A 21,753-nucleotide genomic window follows, 5' to 3' on the forward strand; every position below is an offset into this window, starting at 1 on the left:
TCTTAAAAATCTGAGAAAAGACATTTTCTAACAGACTTTCCATCTCACTAGCCTGGGGTTAAATTTTGCACTTTTTCTGGTCTCTCTTTCTTCCCCCACCCCCCACCCCCGTGAGAGAATTAAAAAGGACATCAAAGTTCAAAGTAAATTTATTAAAGTACATATATGTCACCATATACAACCCTGAGATTCATTTTCTTGCAGCCTTCAGGAAAATCCAAGAATCATAATATAATCAATGAAAGACCACACTCAGCAGTGCAGAAAAAGCAACCAGCATGCAAAAGACAACAAGCTGTGCAAATAGAAAATAAAAATAATAAATAACTAAGCAATAAATATCGAACATGAGATGGAGAGTCCTTGAAAGTAAGTCCATAGGTTGTGAGAACAGTTCAGTGATGGAGAGAGTGAAGTTATCTGGTTCAAAAGCCGAACGGTTGAGGGAAAATAACTTCCTGAACCTGGTGGTGTGGGTCCTGAGGCTCCTGTACCACTTTCCTGATGGCAGCAGCGAGAAGAGAAGAGTGTTCTGGGTGGTGGGATCCCTTGATGATGGATGCTGCTTTCCTGAGACAAGGCTGCATGTAGATGTGCTCAGTGGTCGAGAGGGATTTATCTGTGGTGCACTGGGTCATATTCATTACTTTTTGTAGAATTTTTCTGTTCAAGGGCATTGATGTTTCCATGCCAGGCCATAATGTACTGTATACACTTCACAAACTTCTAAGGAAATAGAGGTGCTGCTCTGCTTTCTTCGTAGTTGCACTTGCGTGCTAGACGTAGGACAGATCCTTTGAAATGATAACAGCAAGGAATTTAAAGTGCTGACCCTTTCCATCTTGGAATTTTCTCTTGAAGTCAGAAATCAGTTCCTTGGTTTTACTGACATTGAATGGGAGGTTGTTGTGGCACCACTCAACCAAATTTTTAATCTCCCTCCTTATGCTGATTCAGCCAACAACAGCAGTGTTGCCATCAAACTTAGGTATGGCATTAGAACTGTGCTTAGCCTCACAGTCGTAAGTGTAAGGCGAGTAGAGCAGGGGACACAGCCTTGTTCTGCACCTGTGCTGATGGTGATTGTGGAGAAGTTGTTGCCAATCCAAACTGACTGGGGTCTGCAAGTAAGGAAATTGAGGATCCGATTGCACATGGAGGTATTGAGGCCAAGGTCTTGAAGCTTATTGATTTTTTTTTTTGAGGGGATGATTGCTGAGCTGTAGTTGATGACGAGCATCCTGATGTATGCATCTTTGCTGTCCAGATGTTCCTGGATTGAGTGAAGAGTCAGTGAGATGGCATCTGCTGCAGACCTGTTGTGCCAGTAGGCAAATTGGAGCGGATCCAAGTCACTTCTCAGACAGGAGTTGATACTCTACATCACCAATCTCTCAAAGCACTTCATCACTGTGGATTTACGTGCTACTGGTTGATGGTCATTGAGGCAGGTCACCATGTTCTTGGGCACAGGTATAATTGAAGCCTGTTTGAAGCACATGGGTACCTCTGGACTGCTGAAGTGAGAGGTGAAAGATATTGGTGAACACTCCAGCCAGTTGATCAGCACAGTTCTTTAGTACTTGGCCCAATCCCCCTTCTGGTCCATATGCTTTTTGTAGGTTCACCCTCCTGAAGGATGCTGTCACCTAGGCCTCAGACTGAGATCACAAGGTGATCAGGGGTTGTGGGAGTCTGAATGTTCCTCCTTTTTTTTGATGGTCAAAGCGAGCATAGATGGCATTGAGTTCATTGGAAGTGAAGCCTGGTCACCTGTATTTCCTGGTTTCACTTTCTAAGAGGTACAGTAATAGCATTCAAGCCCTGCTACCACTGTCAAGCATTCTTCAGTGATTTAACTTCAGTCTGGAATTGCCATTTTGCCCATGAGATGGCTCTCTGGAGATTGTACCTGAACCCCTTGTATCCTACTTAGTCTTCAGACCTGAATGCCATTGATCTGGCCCTAAGCAGATTGCGGATCTCATAGTTCATCCAGAGCTTCTAGTTGGAGAAAAGCTGTCTTTCACAAATACTAAAGATCAGTTTTAAATTAGACCTGGTCAGGATTCAGTCTATTTTCACTTCAACTTTTGATACTTGTGGAAGGATGGATATTTTGCTTTTGTCGCCACCCAGTGGTGAAATGTTTGTTCGGTGCATATAGAGATTTGAAACTTTTCAGAATCACTAGAGCTTTATCATTTTTTCTCTTAAATATGGCTTTCTCAGAGACCAATAATAATCAGTTTGGGGAAGTGCTACAATATATGATTAACATCTTTAATAAATATGGTTTGAAACCAGATACAGTAAGTGCAACTGGACAGATTTGGTGTGCAACATTTAAGCTTGTCTGCTAATTAGAGTGGAAGTTACTGTATTATAATGGAATAAAACAAGGCACTTTAGCTGTATTGTAGGCCTATTTATTTTCTTATTTTGATGGTTGTTTATGCTTTGAGTCTCCAGCATTTGCAATATTTTTTCCTGATGATTTGAATGTATGCTACTGATCCTTTTCCCATCTTATTAACTTACTCTCATTGTCACATCATTACAAAAGAAAAACCTCAGGTGCTAAGAATTTGAAATAATATGCTGGTTAGGCAAGATACATAGAAGGTGATGCAATTACCATTTCAGGTCAATGAAATTTCATTGTATTATTACAAGATGCACAAAGTAATCTATCTATCCACATAGCTACCAGACAGCATCACACGGAGTGTAAACTTAGTACTTGGTGTGCCTCACTTTTTCTGTGATATTTTGGCTTTGAGGGTGCGGGTGAGTGAAGAAGAAGCAGATAAAAGTTGAAAAATGAGAAAGTGGGAAATAGCCAAACTCAAACTATGAAGCTCCTCTAGAAAGGATCAGTTCTAAATGGTAAACCATTGCAACATACTAATAAAATAAAGAGGAAAATGGATGTGTACATAGAATCTTCTTTAACTTTGAAAAGAACTTCACAGCCCCTGCAGAATACTTGATGTGTTATTACACTCAACAAAAGTAACTCAAGAAAACCTTTGGAGAAAATATCAGTCTCCTTTACTAACTAAAACATCAATCCTAGATTTCCATGAAGTAGAAATGTTCATAAAACTCGAATTTCGGCGTGATGTTTAGATTGATTTGTCACAGATAAACTTTATTACCTTAATTTAGTGCTTAGCTGACACACTCAACTTGTCTCCATTTTCACAAAACATGGATAACATGTCAAACTGCATTTGAAGAGTATCACTTTGCAGACACCTTTATGGGCTGTAGCCCTCAAATGCTATAATGTCTGCAAAGCTTAGTTCTGACCTTCATAGTTAATACTCCTGTTGGTATTGAGAGCATGTGGCTTGATGTTTTTTTGATCGCATATGGGCTAAGCATCAATCGCAGACATTCCTTTTGTATGTCTTTTCCCTTTTGGAAAAAAAACTCACTTTATTTTAATGGGGTTGCACTGGAAATTACCTAATGTGACACTTTTTGAGAATGTCTTGAGAAGATTAATAGAAGGAACTTTTAGTTTGGTCTGATCAATGCCACCAGAATTCTTTATACTTAATTTTTTATATCTTCCTCCAAAATTGTAAAAGAAAAGAAATAGTTATCTACCAACTTCTTGTCTAGGTTCTCACTGACCTGAGGATGTGCATCTTTCCATTAGTTTTTTTTTAAATACAGTGTTGTGGTGGTCGTTGTGTTATGCCAGTTTTACTTGCAACTGAACATTAATTGTGACAATAAATTGTTCAACTGTGATCCAAATAGGGTGGTTAAGAATGTCGAAGCTATGAATGTACTATATCTTTTTCAGGTTAAAAAAGAAACACAGCAATTAAGAGAATTTGAAGAAGGCTTAGTGTGTCAGTACAAGTTTTATTTGGAAAATCTAGAACAGACTGTTAAAGGTACTTGTGTTTTGAAATTATTATATATTTAAGGAAATAACTTAAGCTTATAATTACACCTGTGGCAGAGTGATCTGTCTCTTCTTGATGCAGTCCTGTTCTGTTTCTGAGTCTTGCCTCTAGCCTGGCAAATTCCCTTCCTTAAGGGGGTATCTATTTCCCTTTGATTCTGTGTCTGCTGCCCTTGCAGATGGTATGTTCTAGCTCATAACTGCACTTAAGTTTCTTACACCTCTTCCAAATGTCTCTTCCACCATTGCTCTAGTTTGCCGATCTAAACTAATTTGTTTTATTTTTCATTTTCTAGACTGCCTCTTTTTATTATCATTTTCCTAGCGTGCTGAAACAGCATTCTTAATAATCAATTACAATGTTACCCTTACTACTCATGTCCAGCTAATTCACATACAGTTCCTTGTTTGTGATTTCCAGAATAGTTGGGTAGGGCCATTTATTTCAATTAATTATTATAAATATTATAAATGATTTTAAATAATTTCAAACAGTTTCACCATACTGGAAATATACAGTGAGTTGTACTGATTTCATATCTTGCTGGACAGGGGAAACAACAGCCCCATTTAGTGATTATAAGTACGGTAAGTTCTGTTAATTGCACTGTTTCCTAACCTAACAAATTGACATTTGGCTGTTTAGGTACTGATTTTGTGTACTCTTTGATGTGCTGTGGCTCTGATTCACACACTCCCTTGAAACTTGTTAGCTTCACTGGTGGATGTATTATACTACTATGTAACATCTTAAAAGTGGATTAAAAGTATGCTGAAGTATTAAAATAATATGGAGGCTAAACAGAATAATAGTTTGTACTGACTAGGTGGGGCTGAACGGCTTGTTTCCATGCTCTACTGTCTAAAAGGCCAGAAAAACTGCTCATCAGGTTTAGATTATGAAGACACGTAGTCCTCTTTTATTGTCATTTAGTAATGCATGCATTAAGAAATGATAGATTATTTCCTCCGGTGTGATATCACAAAACACAGGACAGACCAAAACTGAAAAAACTGACAAAACCACATAATTATAACATATAGTTACAAACAATGCAACAATACCATAACTTGATGAAGAAGTCCATGAGCACAGTAAAGTTCAAAAGTGCCACCAAAACTCTGAGCATTGTCAGATTAATGGAGGTTTACACTCATCCAATGAGTTTTCCCAGTTTAAATGGTCAAGTGGCTAAGAATCTTGCTTTTAAATCTATCATTACAATCACAAGCAAAAGGAGTTTGGGAGTCTTAATTTTCAAAGTAGCACTTTTGTAGAGGCAAAGAATAGTTTATTGTATACCTGGATAAAAATCAAGTGCTTGCTAATGAGTGTAGATTCAAGGCCTTAGATGTGTTTTTTTTTTGCATACATTTATATAATTTAGATGTCTACCAGCCAGGGTTTAATAAAAAAATAAAAGGCCTCTGTTTAAATACTGTGAATGAGTTAGAATGTTCAATTTCTGCTGGTGAAAGATTTTTTTAACCACTTCTCAGAACAGGCTGTGCATTGTGTAATGTCGTTGCCATGGAAATTGGACAAATGAAGAGTAATGTGAATAAAGGAAGCAAGCTGAATTTACTCTGCTGGTGCTTTTCCCATTTTCAAACTTAAATACATTCCTCTTTCTTCAACAGACTGGAAGCAGATGAAGAAAAAGAAAAGTAATGTTGTTTCGTTAAAAGCATATAAAGGCCTTGCAGAAGTGGCTATCAAATGTCTCTGTGATTTGCTGGTGGCCTTACAACATTTTAACTTCCATAACAACATTGCTGTGATGATTGTGCCACTTATGAATGACACCTCAAGGAAGGTAAAATATTCTGTGCCTGTGTATTTCTGTACACAGACAGGTCTTGTGATGCTATGCTTACTTCAAATGTACCCTTTCAAAATGATTTCATATATTTTAAAAGATGCAATGATTTTACCAGGTGCATGTCCAGCAAAATGCATCTGTTGTAACTTGACTGGCATTCTACAAAGAAAATTGAAAGTGGCCTTGCTTGATGATCTGGATGTTCCCTTATTAGCTTCCAAAAGGGAAATGGACATACATTTCAAATTTTTTTTTAAAGAATATAGGAAAAGGGGACAAACAGCCCTTGCAGAAAAATGGGACAAATACTCTTACGTTGACAAATAACGTGATTCTTCTGTGGTTTTTATAATATCCTGGTGCTGTATTCCATTTTTAATTGCCATATCTCTTCAGATTTCAGGGATGTGTTGTGAAGCCGTGGAAAATCTTTTTAAGCAGGACAAAATTGGTCAAGCTTCACTTTGTGTGGTCAAACTAATTTCTGGTCTTGTTAAAAGTAGAAGCTATGAGCTCAGACCAGAGGTAAGTTTTAATGAATTCAGTTTTAAGTCAGAATTATTTTATAACAATCTACTAGTTCTGCCACTCAGAAGTTAATTGGTATATTTCGTGTAGTATATTCTGAAACTAAGCATGCGCTAAGCAGAAAGATTAATTTAAAAAAATGAAACATTGATTTACATAATGAAGTTATACGGAGTTGCCAAAAATAGTATTTGAGGGACTGCATTCAATTTGAATCTAAAGGCCAGTTTTTGTATTTTAGTTTTACTTATTTTCTTGTGATTGTAAATCATAGTTTTAATCATCAGTGGGTTAAATTTATAAATTAAAATCCAAATTTAGCCAAACCTATACAGTAGATTAAAGTGAACATATATGGAAATGTTATAATCCATTAATTGTGTGGGCAATTGCATAGCTTGTCTTATGCTTTAGATATTTTGAGAATCTGGATAGTAAGCATTGTTTGTAAAATTCTTCTCGTTATGATATAGTTCTTTTGTATTGTATTGCTGTGACATAAATAGTTCTTAGCACAGCACTTTACAGCAACCCAGCTGTAAGATCTGGGTTCAGTTCTCATGACTGATAGGAATTTGTACGTTATCCTGTGACTACATGGGTTTCTCCCACATTCCAAGGATGTATATGGGTTAGGGTTATTAACTTGTGCACGTGCCATGTCTGCACTGGAAGTGTGGTGACATATGGGGGCTGCTCCCTACATAACCCTGATGCAAGTGCTGTATTGCATTATCTGTTTTGCTGTACATTTGACAAATAAAGTTAATCTTTATCTTAAAACTGATCTGTCTTTCTAAATTCACTGCATTTTATTCATTTTGTAAGGCTGTTAGTATAGACCTACAGTAGAGTGATTAAGTTTACTTCTGTCGTTTTTCTGTTCTTTATGTTCCACAAATGCAGAGTTTCCCATGTTCAGGCCTGCAGGGAGGACAGTCATTCTTGAAATCTAAATGAGAGTTAGATGGACAGGGCAGTGGGTATGATGCTCAGTGTTACTATTAATTTTACTAGTTTATAGGATTAAGTTGTAACATAATTGCATTTAACACCCAGTGATGCAAAATTAGAATTAGGTCTTTAAAAAAGTTGGCAATATCAGGGATGTTTTGCTATTCTATGCAAATAAAACCTTGTACCTGTGAGGACAGATGTTAGGATAATCAGATTATATTCAAAAAAAATTTTGTAGTAGACTTTAAGCCTATTATTGTTCTTGATTTTTAAAATTCAACATTTTGATTGCAGTTTTAATGCATGAATGATGAAATTAATTATAAAAATTAATTCTAGTCTTTATTCAGTACCTTATGCCATTTCACCATGTCTGTATTTATAGCGAGAGGATTCGAGTACAGGAGCAGGGAGGTACTACTGCAGTTGTACAAGGCCTTGGTGAGACCACACCTGGAGTATTGTGTGCAGTTTTGGTCCCCTAATCTGAGGAAAGACATCCTTGCCATAGAGGGAGTACAAAGAAGGTTCACCAGATTGATTCCTGGGATGGCAGGACTTTCATATGAAGAAAGACTGGATGAACTGGGCTTGTACTCGTTGGAATTTAGAAGATTGAGGGGGGATCTGATTGAAACGTATAAAATCCTAAAGGGATTGGACAGGCTAGATGCAGGAAGATTGTTCCCGATGTTGGGGAAGTCCAGAACAAGGGGTCATAGTTTGAGGATAAAGGGGAAGCCTTTTAGGACCGAGATTAGGAAAAACTTCTTCACACAGAGAGTGGTGAATCTGTGGAATTCTCTGCCACGGGAAACAGTTGAGGCCAGTTCATTGGCTATATTTAAGAGGGAGTTAGATATGGCCCTTGTGGCTACGGGGATCAGGGGCTATGGAGGGAAGGCTGGGGCGGGGTTCTGAGTTGGATGATCAGCCATGATCATAATAAATGGCGGTGCAGGCTCGAAGGGCCGAATGGCCTACTCCTGCACCTATTTTCTATGCTTCTATCTATTAGAAATGTCTGTTGCATTTTGCCTGGGCTTTGATCAAGATGAGTTGCTCTGTTGGAATTTCTTCTTTGCAGATTTGATTACTGATGCACAAAAATGAACAAATATGTATGTTTGTGTGCAGATTTGATACTGAGCAGTGTGAATCTATTCTCATTTATCGACCAGCCCACCTACTGGCCTTCCAATGGATTCCTTAGTATTTGTCAAAAATATACTTTGTCTCGCATAACTTATCAATGTAGTTCTTTGGTGGTTTTCCTTGCAGCGTATTAGGATAATCAAGAGCAACACACACACAAAATGTCAGATGAACATAGCAAGTCATGCAGCATCTATGGAGGGGAATAATCAGTCAATGTTTCGGGCTGAGGCCTTTTATTAGTCCTGATGAAGTGTCTCTGCCTAAAACGTTGACTGATTATTCTTCTCTGTAGATGCTACCTGACTTGCTATGTTCATCCAACATTTTGTGTGAGTGTTGCTCTTGATTTCCAGCATCCTCAGACTTTCTTGTGTTCAGGATAAATGACCTGTTTGTGTTGTAAAATTATACAACCCAAACTAAAATTTTTTTTATGATATTCATTATTAGTTGTGTTATTCACAATGGAAATTCTGATGGTTATTACAAACAGATGTAAATCTGCTAATTTATTACACTGCTATCAGGTGCTGAAAACATTTCTTACTTTGCGGATTAAAGAAGTGGAAGTTAAAAAAGATTCAGAAGACATTGCCCCTAAAAAAAGATTTCTGACATGTAAAGAAAAGAGAAAAAATCTGTCCAGGATGCAGAGAAAGGTAATGTTTCCATTGCTTAGTTCTCACTGCAACGTTAGACCAAAGTGGAGAAAACTTTCGCTCTTTTAATAATTTTGCTAATATTCTGCAAATATATAAGTTTATTTTAAAGATCACTTTTTTTTCCCTCAGTGGAAAAAAGCAGAGGAGAAACTTGAGAAAGAACTTCTAGAAACAGAAGCTGCAGAAAGTAAAGACCGAAAACTAAAATTGGTATGTTGTTTCTGTGTTTCAGTCCTTGTTTCAACATGCTTAAAATGTGTAATTTACTATGTAGTCTTTGTTGGGCATACATTACCAACATCTCCAGTCCAGCCAGGTCTAGATAGGTAAAATAAAGTTGGCACAGCTAAAGTTCTGTTAACAATGTGTCATCCACCCATTATGATTGGTGATGGTGGAAGAATGCTGAAATAATTTTAAATGGTTAAAAGAATGAATACAGATTGTACAATGCTGTACTAAAGTTGAAGTACTTGTGCTGGAACTGCTAAGAGATGTGAAAGAAAAAATAGAAAACATTAGGAGCCAGCTGTAAGTAGAAATGGAATATGTATTTTTGGCAGAGAGAAAATATGCTAAAAATCATACATATTTAGAATTTTTGTTTTTAATTTCCTCAGTGACTAATAAAAATATATTTTGGCTGGCCTGTTGACAGTCTACAGATCTGTCATAGTTTATGTATCATATCATCACTGTGCTTTGGTCCTTATTTGATGTAACTGCTTCCCTTCCTCCACTATCAACTCTGCTCTTAAACGCATCTCCCCCATTTCACGTACATCTGCTCTCACTCCATCCTCCCACCACCCCACTAGGAATAGGGTTCCCCTGGTCCTCACCTACCACCCCACCAGCCTCCGGGTCCAACATATTATTCTCCGTAACTTCCGCCACCTCCAACGGGATCCCACCACTAAGCACATCTTTCCCTCCCCACCTCTCTCTGCATTCTGCAGGGATCGCTCCCTACACAACTCCCTTGTCCATTCGTCCCCCCCATCCCTCCCCACTGATCTCCCTCCTGGCACTTATCTGTGTAAGCGGAACAAGTGCTACACATGCCCTTACACTTCCTCCCTTACCACCATTCAGGGCCCCAAACAGTCCTTCCAGGTGAGGCATCACTTCACCTGTGAGTCGACTGGGGTGATATACTGCATCCGGTGCTCCTGATGTGGCCTTTTATATATTGGTGAGACCCGACGCAGACTGGGAGACCACTTTGCTGAACATCTACGCTCTGTCCGCCAGAGAAAGCAGGATCTCCCAGTGGCCACACATTTTAATTCCATATCCCATTCCCATTCTGACATGTCTATCCACGGCCTCCTCTACTGTAAAGATGAAGCCACACTCAGGTTGGAGGAACAACACCTTATATTCCGTCTGGGTAGCCTCCAACCTGATGGCATGAACATCGACTTCTCTAACTTCCGCTAAGGCCCCACCTCCCCCTCGTACCCCATCTGTTACTCATTTTTATGCACACATTCTTTCTCTCACTCTCCTTTTTCTCCCTCTGTCCTTCTGAATATACCCTTGCCCATCCTCTGGGTCACCCCCCCCCTTGTCTTTCTTCCCGGACCTCCTGTCCCATGATCCTCTCGTATCCCCTTTTGCCTATCACCTGTCCAGCTCTCGGCTCTATCCCTCCCCCTCCTGTCTTCTCCTATCATTTTGCATCTCCCCCTCCCCCTCCAGCTTTCAAATCCCTTACTCACTCTTCCTTCAGTTAGTCCTGACGAAGGGTCTCGGCCTGAAACGTCGACTGCGCCTCTTCCTATCGATGCTGCTTGGCCTGCTGCGTTCACCAGCAACTTTGATGTATGTTACTTCAATTTGTGTTGTTGGTGCAGTATTTTGCCTGTTGTACAGAGTATATGCCAACTTTTTTGCCAATGTTTAATCAGAACAGCCCTGCCACAAGTTGTTGTGTGTGTATTGCCACAAGCTAGTAGCATATCTCTTTGATTAGTTATCTGAAAAACTACTACTTGTCATTTGCTGTGTTTATTTGAGCAATTGTGGTTATATTTGGTTGTTTTTATAATTTATAGAATTTTGAATTACTGTGCAAATTTATTTTTAATTAGTCCAAAATAAATCTAGGTAGCAAAGTTGTGTTGGTGACATTAGGAGGCTACAAAAGAATATAGATGTATTAAATCAGTAGGTAGAGATCAAGTAAAGGATTTATTGAGTCATCCAGTACAAAATGGGCCCTTTAGCATATCAGGGCATTCAAGCCCATCCACACTAATGATGTGGAAGTGTCTAATTGTCGATTTTTGCAGGAAATAAATAAATAGTCTTTCATCGTTTAAATAATACATTTGTAGTGCTTTGAAATGCAGAGAACTCTGGGTATACATGTGCCTGATTTGGAAAAGGCAAGTATGCGGGTACAGCAATAATCAGGAAAGTTATTGGGAGAGGTATTGAATATAAAAGTAGCAATCTTATGCTTCAGTTATGAGGCATGGTGGGGTCTTATCTAGAATACTTTGTTCAGTATTATTTAAGGAAGGATGTAAATGTGATTAAAGCAGAAAGGGGTTTATAGTACCAGGAATGGAAGGTTGTCTTTTGAGGAATGGTTTGACAGACTGTACTTGTACGCTTAACATTTATTGATGACTGAAACTTGGCTTGATTGTAAGATGAAATCCTGAGGGCTTTTGAAAGAATGGATACAGGAAGAATGTGGGAGAATCAAGAACCAGAAAGTCACTGTATGAAATAAGAGCATTGCACTTTAACATCAAAATGAGGATAAATTCTTTGAGCGATGAAACTGGCATTCTTGTCCTTAAAGAACGGTGGAAGCAAAGTCTTTGAATATTTGTAAAGCGTAGATTCTTTATAAGCAAGGCAGAATATGAAATTCAAAGTAAATTTATTATCAGAATATATACTGTACATGTCACCATATGCAACCATGAGATTTGTTTTCTTGAGGGCATACACAGTAAGTCCAACAAACATGATAGAATCAGTGAAAGACCACACCCAATAGTACAAACAGCCAATGTGCAAAAGACAACAATCAATGCAAATACAAAAAGAGGGAAAAAAGCAATAAAAATCAAAAACCTGAGGTGATAAGTCCTTGAAAGTGAGTCCATAGGCTGTGAGACCAGTGAAGGGACAAGTTCAAGAATCTGATGGTTGAGGGGTAATAACTATTCCTGAACCTGGTGGTGTGGGTCCTGAGGCTCCTGTACCACCTTCCTGATGGCGGAAGGGAGTATGGCCTGGGTGCTGGGTGTCCTTGACGGATAATGCTTTCCTGGAACGTGGTTGTGTAGATGTGCTCAGTAGACGGGAGCGCTTTACCTGTGATGTACTGGGCCAATCAACGACTTTTTATAGGATTTTCTGTTCAAGGGCATTGGTGTTTCCATTCCAAGCTGTGCTGCAACCAGTCAATATACTCTCCACCACACATCTGTAGAAGTTTGCCAAGTTTTAGATGCTGTGCTGAATCTTCACAAACTTGCAAGGAAGTAAGACACTCTCGTGCTTTCTTCATAATTGCACTTTCATGCTGAACCTAGGATAGATCCTGTAAAATGATATCACCGAAGAATTTAACGTTGTTGATCTCTCCACCTCTGATCCCCCAATGAGGACTGGCTCACGAATGTCTTCCTCCTTGTGAAGTCAATAATCAGCTCCTTGGTCTTGCTGACACTGAGTGAGAGGTTGTTGTGGCATCACACCGCCAGATTTTAAATCTCATTTCCATATGTTGATTCGTCACCACCTTTGATTTGGCCAGTGGCAATGGTCATCAGCAAACTTAAATATGGTGATGAAGCTGTGTTTATCCTCAGGCATAAGTATAATTGAGTAGAGCAACGGTCTAAGCACACAGCCTTCTGGTGTGCCTGTGCAAATGAAGATTGTGGAAGAGATGTTCCCAGTCAGAACTGATTAAGGTCTGCAAGTGAGGAAACCTTGAGAATTCAGTAGCACAAGGTTTTATTCAGTTACGGTGTAGATTTGAGGGACTAGGTGGCCTACTCTTCATAATTCAAACTAATAGAATTTTCTATCTTATTGACAGCACACTGAGATCCTAAATATTGTCTTCTTGACGTACTTCAGAATCCTGAAGAAAGCTCAGAAATCTGTTGTTCTCCCTGCAGTTCTGGAGGGCCTTGCCAAGTAAGGGAATGCTTTTAATTGTTTGTATCTTGCAGGTGATTTATTCATTTTAACCATTTAAGTTCTATGATTGACTTCAGTGTTTACTTAAAATTTGCAGAAAATTTAGAAACACGGAATATAACTTTGCATATTTTCCCTCAGATTTGCACATCTCATTAATGTGGAATTCTTTGATGATCTTCTGGTAGTACTATATTCTCTCATTGACTCTGGGGTGAGTGCAAGTTCTAGGGTTATGCAGAGATTTTCCACTTTTGTTTCTCAATATATTTGGTCTGAACATTTTTTTTCCACTACAGAGCCTTAGTTACAGAGAGCGTCTTCACTGCATTCAAGCTGCCTTTCGCATTCTTTCTGGTCAAGGTAGGTCCCATTTACAAGCTAATTTTTCAATTGCTTTATGGAACTGTGAAGGAGGTGTTTGTTCATGTATTTTCCTTGTAGTTTTAGTTTCCTAAAAACTATTTGTATCTTAATAGTAATTCCAAGTCTGCGAAGTTTAATTTGCTATTTTGCACTTCAGGTGATGTGCTGAATATTGACCCTATGAAATTCTACACTCACCTTTACAAAATGTTATTCGCACTACATGCTGGTAAGTAAGTTAAAAGTGTTTTTCTTTGGTAATAATGTGTTAACACGGTAAAGTTAAATTTGGTCTTGTAATATAGATAGCTCTCCAACAGTTTTTCTCTGCACAAAAAAATATGTAAAATAGTCCACAAATTTTAATTTAACTTGGCGAGGGAAGCCCATTTTTTTCATTTAAATAATATTTTTTTAAACTTATTCCTGCTAAAATGTGACATCTTTCCTCATCATTAGTGTAATTTGAACATTATTGGTTCTGTTTTTCAGGAAACACAAATGAAGAAGTTTTGATTCTACTGCAGTGTCTGGATATGATGCTGACAAAACGCAGGAAGCAAGTTTCTCTGCAACGTGCATTGGCTTATATTAAACGACTAACTACTCTGGCACTTAATGTTCTACCCAATTCTGCCATTGGTATCTTAGCAACTAACGGAGTGTTATTGAATGTAAGTGCACTCTCTCTGAGAGAATATGGCTTTTTCTATTTATGTCAGAGCCAAGCATCTGTACCCGTATCCATCCTTTAAATCTTTCAGCCCACCTTCTGCTCACATTGCCAAGCTTTTGACAGACTAGATAGCAGGATGAATGTTGTCCTGCCAGTCTCCTGTCCTTCATTCTTCATAAGCTTCAACTGCTTTCAATTAAATATTCTCATCCATCAACCTGACCTCCTTTTGATATACTCACAGTGTCTTAAATGTAAAATTCTCATCCTAACCCTTCAAGCATGGTTTTCGTCAACCAGCTACCACCAGAACTCTAATGCTTTCCTCCTTGCTTGGCATTTATTTTCTCCCTTAAACTCTGAGATCTCTTGAAAAAAGGATCTAGTGCTTTCCCACCGTGTATGATGAATCAGCTCTTCTTGGGCTTCCAGCCGAGTGCAAGAGATCTCTTTTTTCCATTCGTAGATAGCTGGGTTATTCTTCTTGTTCAGAATCCTTAATTTGGCTACAGTAACGTGTACATTATTTGTCTTTTACAGTAATAAATGTGTTACTTGTGTTTTCTTGGTATGCCTGTGTCAGATGATGTGAGTACCGGCATTTGCCTGCAAAAAAAAATTGCACTTTGCTGGAATTAGTTTTCTAAATGAGAAAACAAAGTGCAAAAAGAATCAAGTGAATTATGAACAAAAAACTAAAGTTATTCAAAAATGAAATTGCATAATAATTACTACTTAATAGTTATTTCCTTGCTGGAATTAAGTTGCAAAATGTTTTATTTAAATATTTTTATCTTCTAGTCATTTCCAAAGACGGATATTTTGCTGGATAGTGAATCTCAAGGTAGTGGACTTTATCTGCCAGAGCTTGATGAGCCAGAATACTGCAATGCACAGAGCACGGCTCTGTGGGAGCTGCATTATCTCCAGGTATGCTTATTTTGCATTGGTAAAAGCTGCATTTTGATGCACGTCTTCACCAGTGGTCAAAATCTGAATGGGGTTTAATATCACTGGCATATGTTGTTTTATGGTAGCAAGACATTGCAATGCATAAAAACTGTAAATTATAGTAAGTATGCATATATAGCTGTATACAGTGGCATGCAAAAGTTTGGGCACCCCTGATCAAAATTTCTGTTACTGTGAATAGTTAAGTGAGTAGAATGTGAACTGATCTCCAAAAGTCATAAAGTTAAAGATGAAACATTCTTTTCAACATTTTAAGCAAGATTAGTGTATTATTTTTGTTTTGTACAATCTTAGAGTTTTAGAAAAAAGGAAAGGAACACCATGCAAAAGTCTGGGACCCCAAGAGGTTTGAGCTCTCAGAACACTTTTACCAAGGTATCAGACCTTAATTAGCTTGTTAGGGCTATGGCTTGCTCACAGTCCTCATTAAGAAAGGCCAGGTGATGCAAATTTCAAAGCTTTATAAATACCCTGACTCCTCAAACCTTGTCCCAACAATCAGCAGCCATGGGCTCCTCTAAGCAGCTGCTAACACTCTGAAAATTAAAATAAATGAAGCCCACAAAGCAGGAGAAGCTATACGAAGATGGCAAGGCGTTTTCAGGTAGCTGTTTCCTCAGTTCGTAATGTAATTGAGAAATAGCAGTTAACAGGAACGGTGGAGGTCAAGTTGAGGTCTGGAAGACCAAGAAAACTTTCCGAGAGAACTGCTCATAGGATTGCTAGAAAAGCAAATCAAAACCCCTGTTTGACTGCAAAAGACCCTCAGGAAGATTTAGCAGACTCTGGAGTGGTGGTGCACTGTTCTACTGTGTAGCGACACCTGCACAAATATGACCTTCATGGAAGAGTCATCAGAAGAAAACTTTTCCTGTGTCCTCACCATAAAATTCAGCGTCAGAAGTTTGCAAAGGAACATCTAAACAAGCCTGATGCATTTTGGAAGCAAGTCCTGTGGACTGATGAAGTTAAAATAGAACTTTTTGGCTGCAATGAGCAAAGGGATGTTTGGAGAAAAAAGGGTGCAGAATTTCATGAAAAGAACAGCTCTCCAACTGTTAAGCCCGGGGGTGGATCGATCATGCTTTGGGCTTGTGTTGCAGCCAGTGGCACGGGGGACATTTCACTGGTAGAGGGAAGAATGAATTCAATTAAATACCAGCAAATTCTGGAAGCAAACATCACACCGTCTGTTTAAAAAAAAAGCTGAAGATGAAAAGAGGATGGCTTCTACAACAGGATAATGATCCTAAGCACACCTCAAAATCCACAATGGACGACCTCAAGAGGTGCAAGCTTGAAGGTTTTACCATGGCCTTCACAGTCCCCTGACCTAAACATCATCGAAAATCTGTTGATAGACCTTAAAAGAGCAGTGCATGCAAGACGGCCCAAGAATCTCACAGAATTAGAAGCCTTTTGCAAGAAGAATGGGGGAAAATCCCCAAACAAGAATTGAAAGACTCTTAGCTGGCTTCAGGCCCTTTTCCTTTTTTGTTATTTTGAAACTGTAAAAGATGGAAATAAAAAAGTAATCTTGCTTAAAATATTAAAGAAATGTGTCATCTTTAACTTTATGCCTTTTGGAAATCAGATCATCTTTTACTCGCTTAGCTATTCACAGTAACAGAAATTTTGATCGGGGTGCCCAAACTTTTGCATGCCACCTTATGTATAATTGTGTGTAGAAATATAATGTGCAAAAAGAGGAACTAACAAAAAGTAGTGAGTGAGTGTTCATGGATTGAATGTCCATTCAGATGCAAGAGGGGAGGAAGCAATTCCAGGTCTGCAATGCTTTGTGGGAGTGCCATACTGACATTCCAGATCCTTTCTGAGGGCTAGAAAAATATGATTAGCGTCATTCCACAAGGCACCCGAGGGCATTTACAAACTGTCTGCGAATTTTCCCTTGAATCCTCCAGAGGCGAGCTATGTTAAAGGTATTTCTCCAGAACTTGCAGCAGAAAAGGGGAACCAGCTCTGCCAGTTGTGACTCCTCCTGCCCCTCAGCAGCATTACCACCATGCCCCACTACAGGGCCAGTGCACAACTTAATGTAATTGTTCATGCCTGAGAATGCGTGAAGACACTGAAATTATTTGTTTTTTTAAATTTAAATTTTGCAGTCATTAAATCTTAAACTTGCAGTTTTCCATTGCCTGCCTAATTCCACCCACTGCTTCTACCCTATTCTCTAATTATGTAGCATGCACCTACACTACCCTCTTTACTTTTTATTTAGAGATGCAGCACAGTAATAAACCCTTCTGGTCCAACATGCTTACACCCACGTGACCAATTAACCTATTGACTTCTACGTCAGAGGAAATCAGAGCACCCACGTGGTCACGGAGAATGTACAAACTCCTTACAGATAGCAGGAACTTTCTGAATAGAATTTTTGATACAAATATGTCATGATCTGGACTATACTGGATTTGGTGTACAAAAATAGTAAAAATGTCAGCAAAGCATCTCCGTTACAGCTTGGTATTCAATACTACCATCCCTTCAGAAGTAATCAACAAACTCAAAACCTGGGCCCCTCTGTGACTGGATCCTTGATTTCCTTGTCAGAAGACCATCGGTTCAGTAATAAAACTCTTCCTCTCAGACAGTCAACACAGATACACCTGAAGGATGTGTGCTTAGCTCACTGCTCTACTCTCTTCATTCAGGACTGGTTAGGCACAGCTGAAACACAATCTGTAAATTCACTGTAGTTGGCAGAATCTCAGATAAGGACGTGTACAGGAGAGGGGTTGATTGGCTAGTTGAGCATTGTCGTGACAGCAAGCTCATGCTCAACATCAACAAGACCAATGAATGAATTGTGAATTCCCGGAGGGGAAACACACACCAGACCACGCTGGCGGGTCAGCAGTGCAAAGGGTGAGCAGCTTCAAGTTCTGGGGCATCAGCATCTGGGAGGATCTATCCTAGGCCCAACACATTGATGCGGTTATGAAGAAGGTGCACCAGTGCCGCCTCTTCATTAGGAGTTGGAGGAGATTTGTTGTGCCACCAGACTCCTGTCAATTTCTACAAATGTGCATTGGATAATGTTCTTACTGGTTGCATCCTGCCTGTTATGGAGGCTCCAATGTGTGGGGTCAACAGAGGCTGCAAACTCAGCCAGCTCCATCACAGGCAAAACCCTCCCCATCACTGAGGACCTCTTCAAAAGTCAGTACCTCAAGAAGGCGGTTTCCATCATTATGGACCCTCACCATCTGGAACATGCCCTCTTCTCATTACTACCATTGGGGAGGAGGTACAGGAGCCTGAAGACCCACGTTCAACACTTTACGATCAGCTGCTTCCCCTCTACCATCAGATTTCTGAACGATTCATGAACATTACCTTGTAATTCCTCTTATGCATGTGTTTTTTTTTGTAACTTCAGTAACTTTTTTGTCTTGTACCACACTACTGCTGAAAAACATTATTAATGACATAGAAACATACAAACCCTACAGCACAGTACAGGCCCTATGGCCCACAAAGCTGTGCTGAACATGTCCTTACCTTAGAAATTACCTAGGGTTACTCATAGCCCTCTATTTTTCTAAGCTCCATGTACCTATCCAGGAGTCTCTTAAACGACCCTATTTTATCTGCCTCCACCACTGTCGCTGGCAGCCCATTCTACACTCTCTCCACTCTCTGCATGAAAAAAAACAAACAAACAAACTTACCCCTGACATCTCCTCTGTACCTATTTCCAAGCACCTTAAAACTGTGCCCTCTCATGCTAGCCATCTCAGCCCTGGGAAAAAGTCTCTGACTATCCACACAATCAATGTATCTCATCATCTTGTACACCTCAATCAGGTCACCTCTCGTCCTTTGTCGCTCCAAGGACAAAAGGCTGAGTTCACTCAACCTATTCTCATAAGTCTTGCTCCCCAATCCAGGCAACATCCTTGTAAATCTCCTGTGCACCCTTTTTATCCACCCTTCCACATCCTTCCTGTAGTGAGGCAAACAGAACTGAAGACAGTACTCCAACTGGGGTCTGACCAGGGTCCTATACAGCTGCAACATTACCTCTTGGCTCTTAAACTCAATCCCACGATTGATGAAGGCCAATGCACCGTATGCCTTCTTAACCAAAGAGTCAACCTGCTCAGCAGCTTTGAGTGTCCTATGGACTCTGACCCCAAGGTCCCTCTGATCCTCCACACTGCCAAGAGTCTTACTGTTAATTCTATATTCTGCCATCTTACTTGACCTACCAAAATGAACCACCTCACACTTATCTGGGTTGAACTCCATCTGCCACTTCTCATCCCGGTTTTGCATCCTATCGGTGTCCCGCTGTAACATCTGACAGACCTCCACACTATCCACAACATCCCCAACCTTTGTGTCATCAGCAAATTTACTAACCCATCCCTCCACTTCCTCATTCAGGTCCTTTATAAAAAATCATGAAGAGTAGGGGTCCCAGAACAGATCCCTGAGACACACCACTGGTCACCGACCTCCATGCAGAATGTGACCTGTCTACAACCACTCTTTGCCTTCGTGGGCAAGCCAATTCTGGATCAACAAAGCAAGGTTCCCCTGGATCCCATGCCTCCTTACTTTCTCAATAAGCCTTGCATGGGGTACCTTATCAAATGACATGTCAGTGATAATAAACCTGATTCTGATAACATGAATCAGGACTCGCTATAATACTATTTCTCTACATCTTTTTTTCTTTTAATTGCAGAGACACTTTCATCCAGTGGTGCAGAGGTTTGCAGCCTATCTTAGTGTGGGTGCACCACTAGAAGGCTCTGGAGCCTTGAGGGCAGAACTAAACAGAAGGTAAGAAATTTTACTGTTTGCATAATGTTCATCTAATGTCAAAGCTATTAAGTTTTGTTCTGTTTTACTTCATGAATCCTTGAAGATGGTAAGACAGTTTTGATGCAGCATCTCCTAAAAATGCAACTAGTCAAAGATATCACTACCCATAAAAGCTCATTGAATGGAATACGGAGGAGGACTTTTGGGTGCTAATTTTGACTGTGACATTGAATTGGAATCAGATCAAACTACTCAGTTGAACCTGCTCTGAATTAAGAGGAGGAAATGTGCCCTCATTAACCAGTAATGTCAAGAGGTTATTCATTTGTGTTTTGGAAATGGTTTGCTACTTCTGCTGACATAACACTAAAATCAGATCGCAAAAACCTCTAGATTGTCCTGACAGCATAGTGACTGTTAGACGCATTTGTTTTATATTGTGAGTCATATGTTGACCAAATATTAAAATAGAGACCAATGCATTCATTTTCATTTAGACATGCTACTGAGCTTTTTGAAGAGTTCAGCATGAAAACAATGACCTTCAATCCTCCAATCGCATCTATTACATCAAACAAGAAGGTAACAGAAGCTTAAACATTGTTTCAATTTACTTTTCTTTGTTGTATCAACTTAAAATGCATCTAAATAGTTAGCTAGTTTAAGTACAGTTGTTTGTTCATGTATTAAAGTTATAAAACTTGATTGTTTTCCTCAGGATAGTTTAAATTGGTGTGACCAGAGCATTAGGTTAGTGAGTGAAAGGATTAAGGGGAAGGTACTGTAGAGGTTAGGTCAAGTAAATCTAACGGAGAACAGACGGAGCCATATAAGTGAACACATCGGGACTGATGGTGTGAATTGCATTTATTTTAGAGCAGGGAGTATTAACGAGTAAGGCAGATGAATTTAGAGCTTGGGGACTGGTACATGGATCTATGATGTTGTGGTCTATACAGCAACTTCGTTGAGATGATAGTACTGGCAGCACCAGAGTTTTGATGATGCAGATGCCATAGAGAGGACTATTAAGAAGTGGGGAGTTGCACTACCAATCTTGAAGAATATCACAGCTGCACTTAGACAGCATCATGGTGGGTTCGTTCAGTGAAGCCATTTGGGTTGAGCTCCAGAATAAGAATGGTTCATTCACTATAGTGGAATTGTACTGTAGGCTTCCACTAGAAAGCAAGGAATAGAGGAACACATGGACAGGCTGATTAAGTAAAAGCAACCAGGGTTGTTGTAGGGGAAAATTTAATTTTCCCTGTAATTGATTGGGACTCTTCATGCCATATAGGACAGAAATTGTTAAATACGTTCAGGAGAATTCTTGAAACATTACATAGACGGTCTCCCCAAGGAACTGGCAGTATCTTGTATTGGGAAATGAGCCTGGTCAGGTGAATAGTGTTTCATTAGGTGAACTTTTGGGATCATAATTCATTAAGTTTAAAGGTATTTGTGGATAAGACTAGAATCCCAGGAAAAGTGCTAAATTGGATGAGGGCTAGTTACAATGGTATTAGACAGGAACTCGGGGAAAGTACATTGGCAAGTTGTTTGGAGCTAGATCTACAGTTGACATGTGGGAGTGCTAAAGACCAAGTAGTTAGAGTTCAGTATTAGCATGTTTCTGTGAACACGTCCACATTACAAAAGAAGAGGTGCAGGTTTTAAAGAGCATGAAGGTGGTTAGACCCTCAG

At 39.4% G+C, this 21,753-nt stretch overlaps 1 protein-coding gene across 1 annotated transcript in view; it reads left to right on the forward strand.

Annotated features, from left to right (window-relative positions):
* Nucleotides 1-21,753, forward strand: part of noc3l (NOC3-like DNA replication regulator) — a 46,804-nt gene that overhangs the window by 22,046 nt on the left and 3,005 nt on the right. Inside the window, exons 8-20 of the mRNA XM_063071695.1 lie at nt 3,821-3,914; nt 5,567-5,742; nt 6,145-6,273; nt 8,919-9,050; nt 9,183-9,263; nt 13,126-13,226; nt 13,371-13,443; nt 13,529-13,592; nt 13,753-13,824; nt 14,088-14,269; nt 15,073-15,201; nt 19,967-20,064; nt 20,544-20,628. Of these exons, the coding sequence (XP_062927765.1) occupies nt 3,821-3,914; nt 5,567-5,742; nt 6,145-6,273; nt 8,919-9,050; nt 9,183-9,263; nt 13,126-13,226; nt 13,371-13,443; nt 13,529-13,592; nt 13,753-13,824; nt 14,088-14,269; nt 15,073-15,201; nt 19,967-20,064; nt 20,544-20,628 (1,416 nt within the window). The remainder of the gene's footprint in view (nt 1-3,820; nt 3,915-5,566; nt 5,743-6,144; nt 6,274-8,918; nt 9,051-9,182; nt 9,264-13,125; nt 13,227-13,370; nt 13,444-13,528; nt 13,593-13,752; nt 13,825-14,087; nt 14,270-15,072; nt 15,202-19,966; nt 20,065-20,543; nt 20,629-21,753) is intronic.

The sequence above is a fragment of the Mobula hypostoma genome, chromosome 19 (genome assembly GCF_963921235.1).
Source record: "Mobula hypostoma chromosome 19, sMobHyp1.1, whole genome shotgun sequence".
NCBI lineage: Eukaryota > Metazoa > Chordata > Chondrichthyes > Myliobatiformes > Myliobatidae > Mobula > Mobula hypostoma.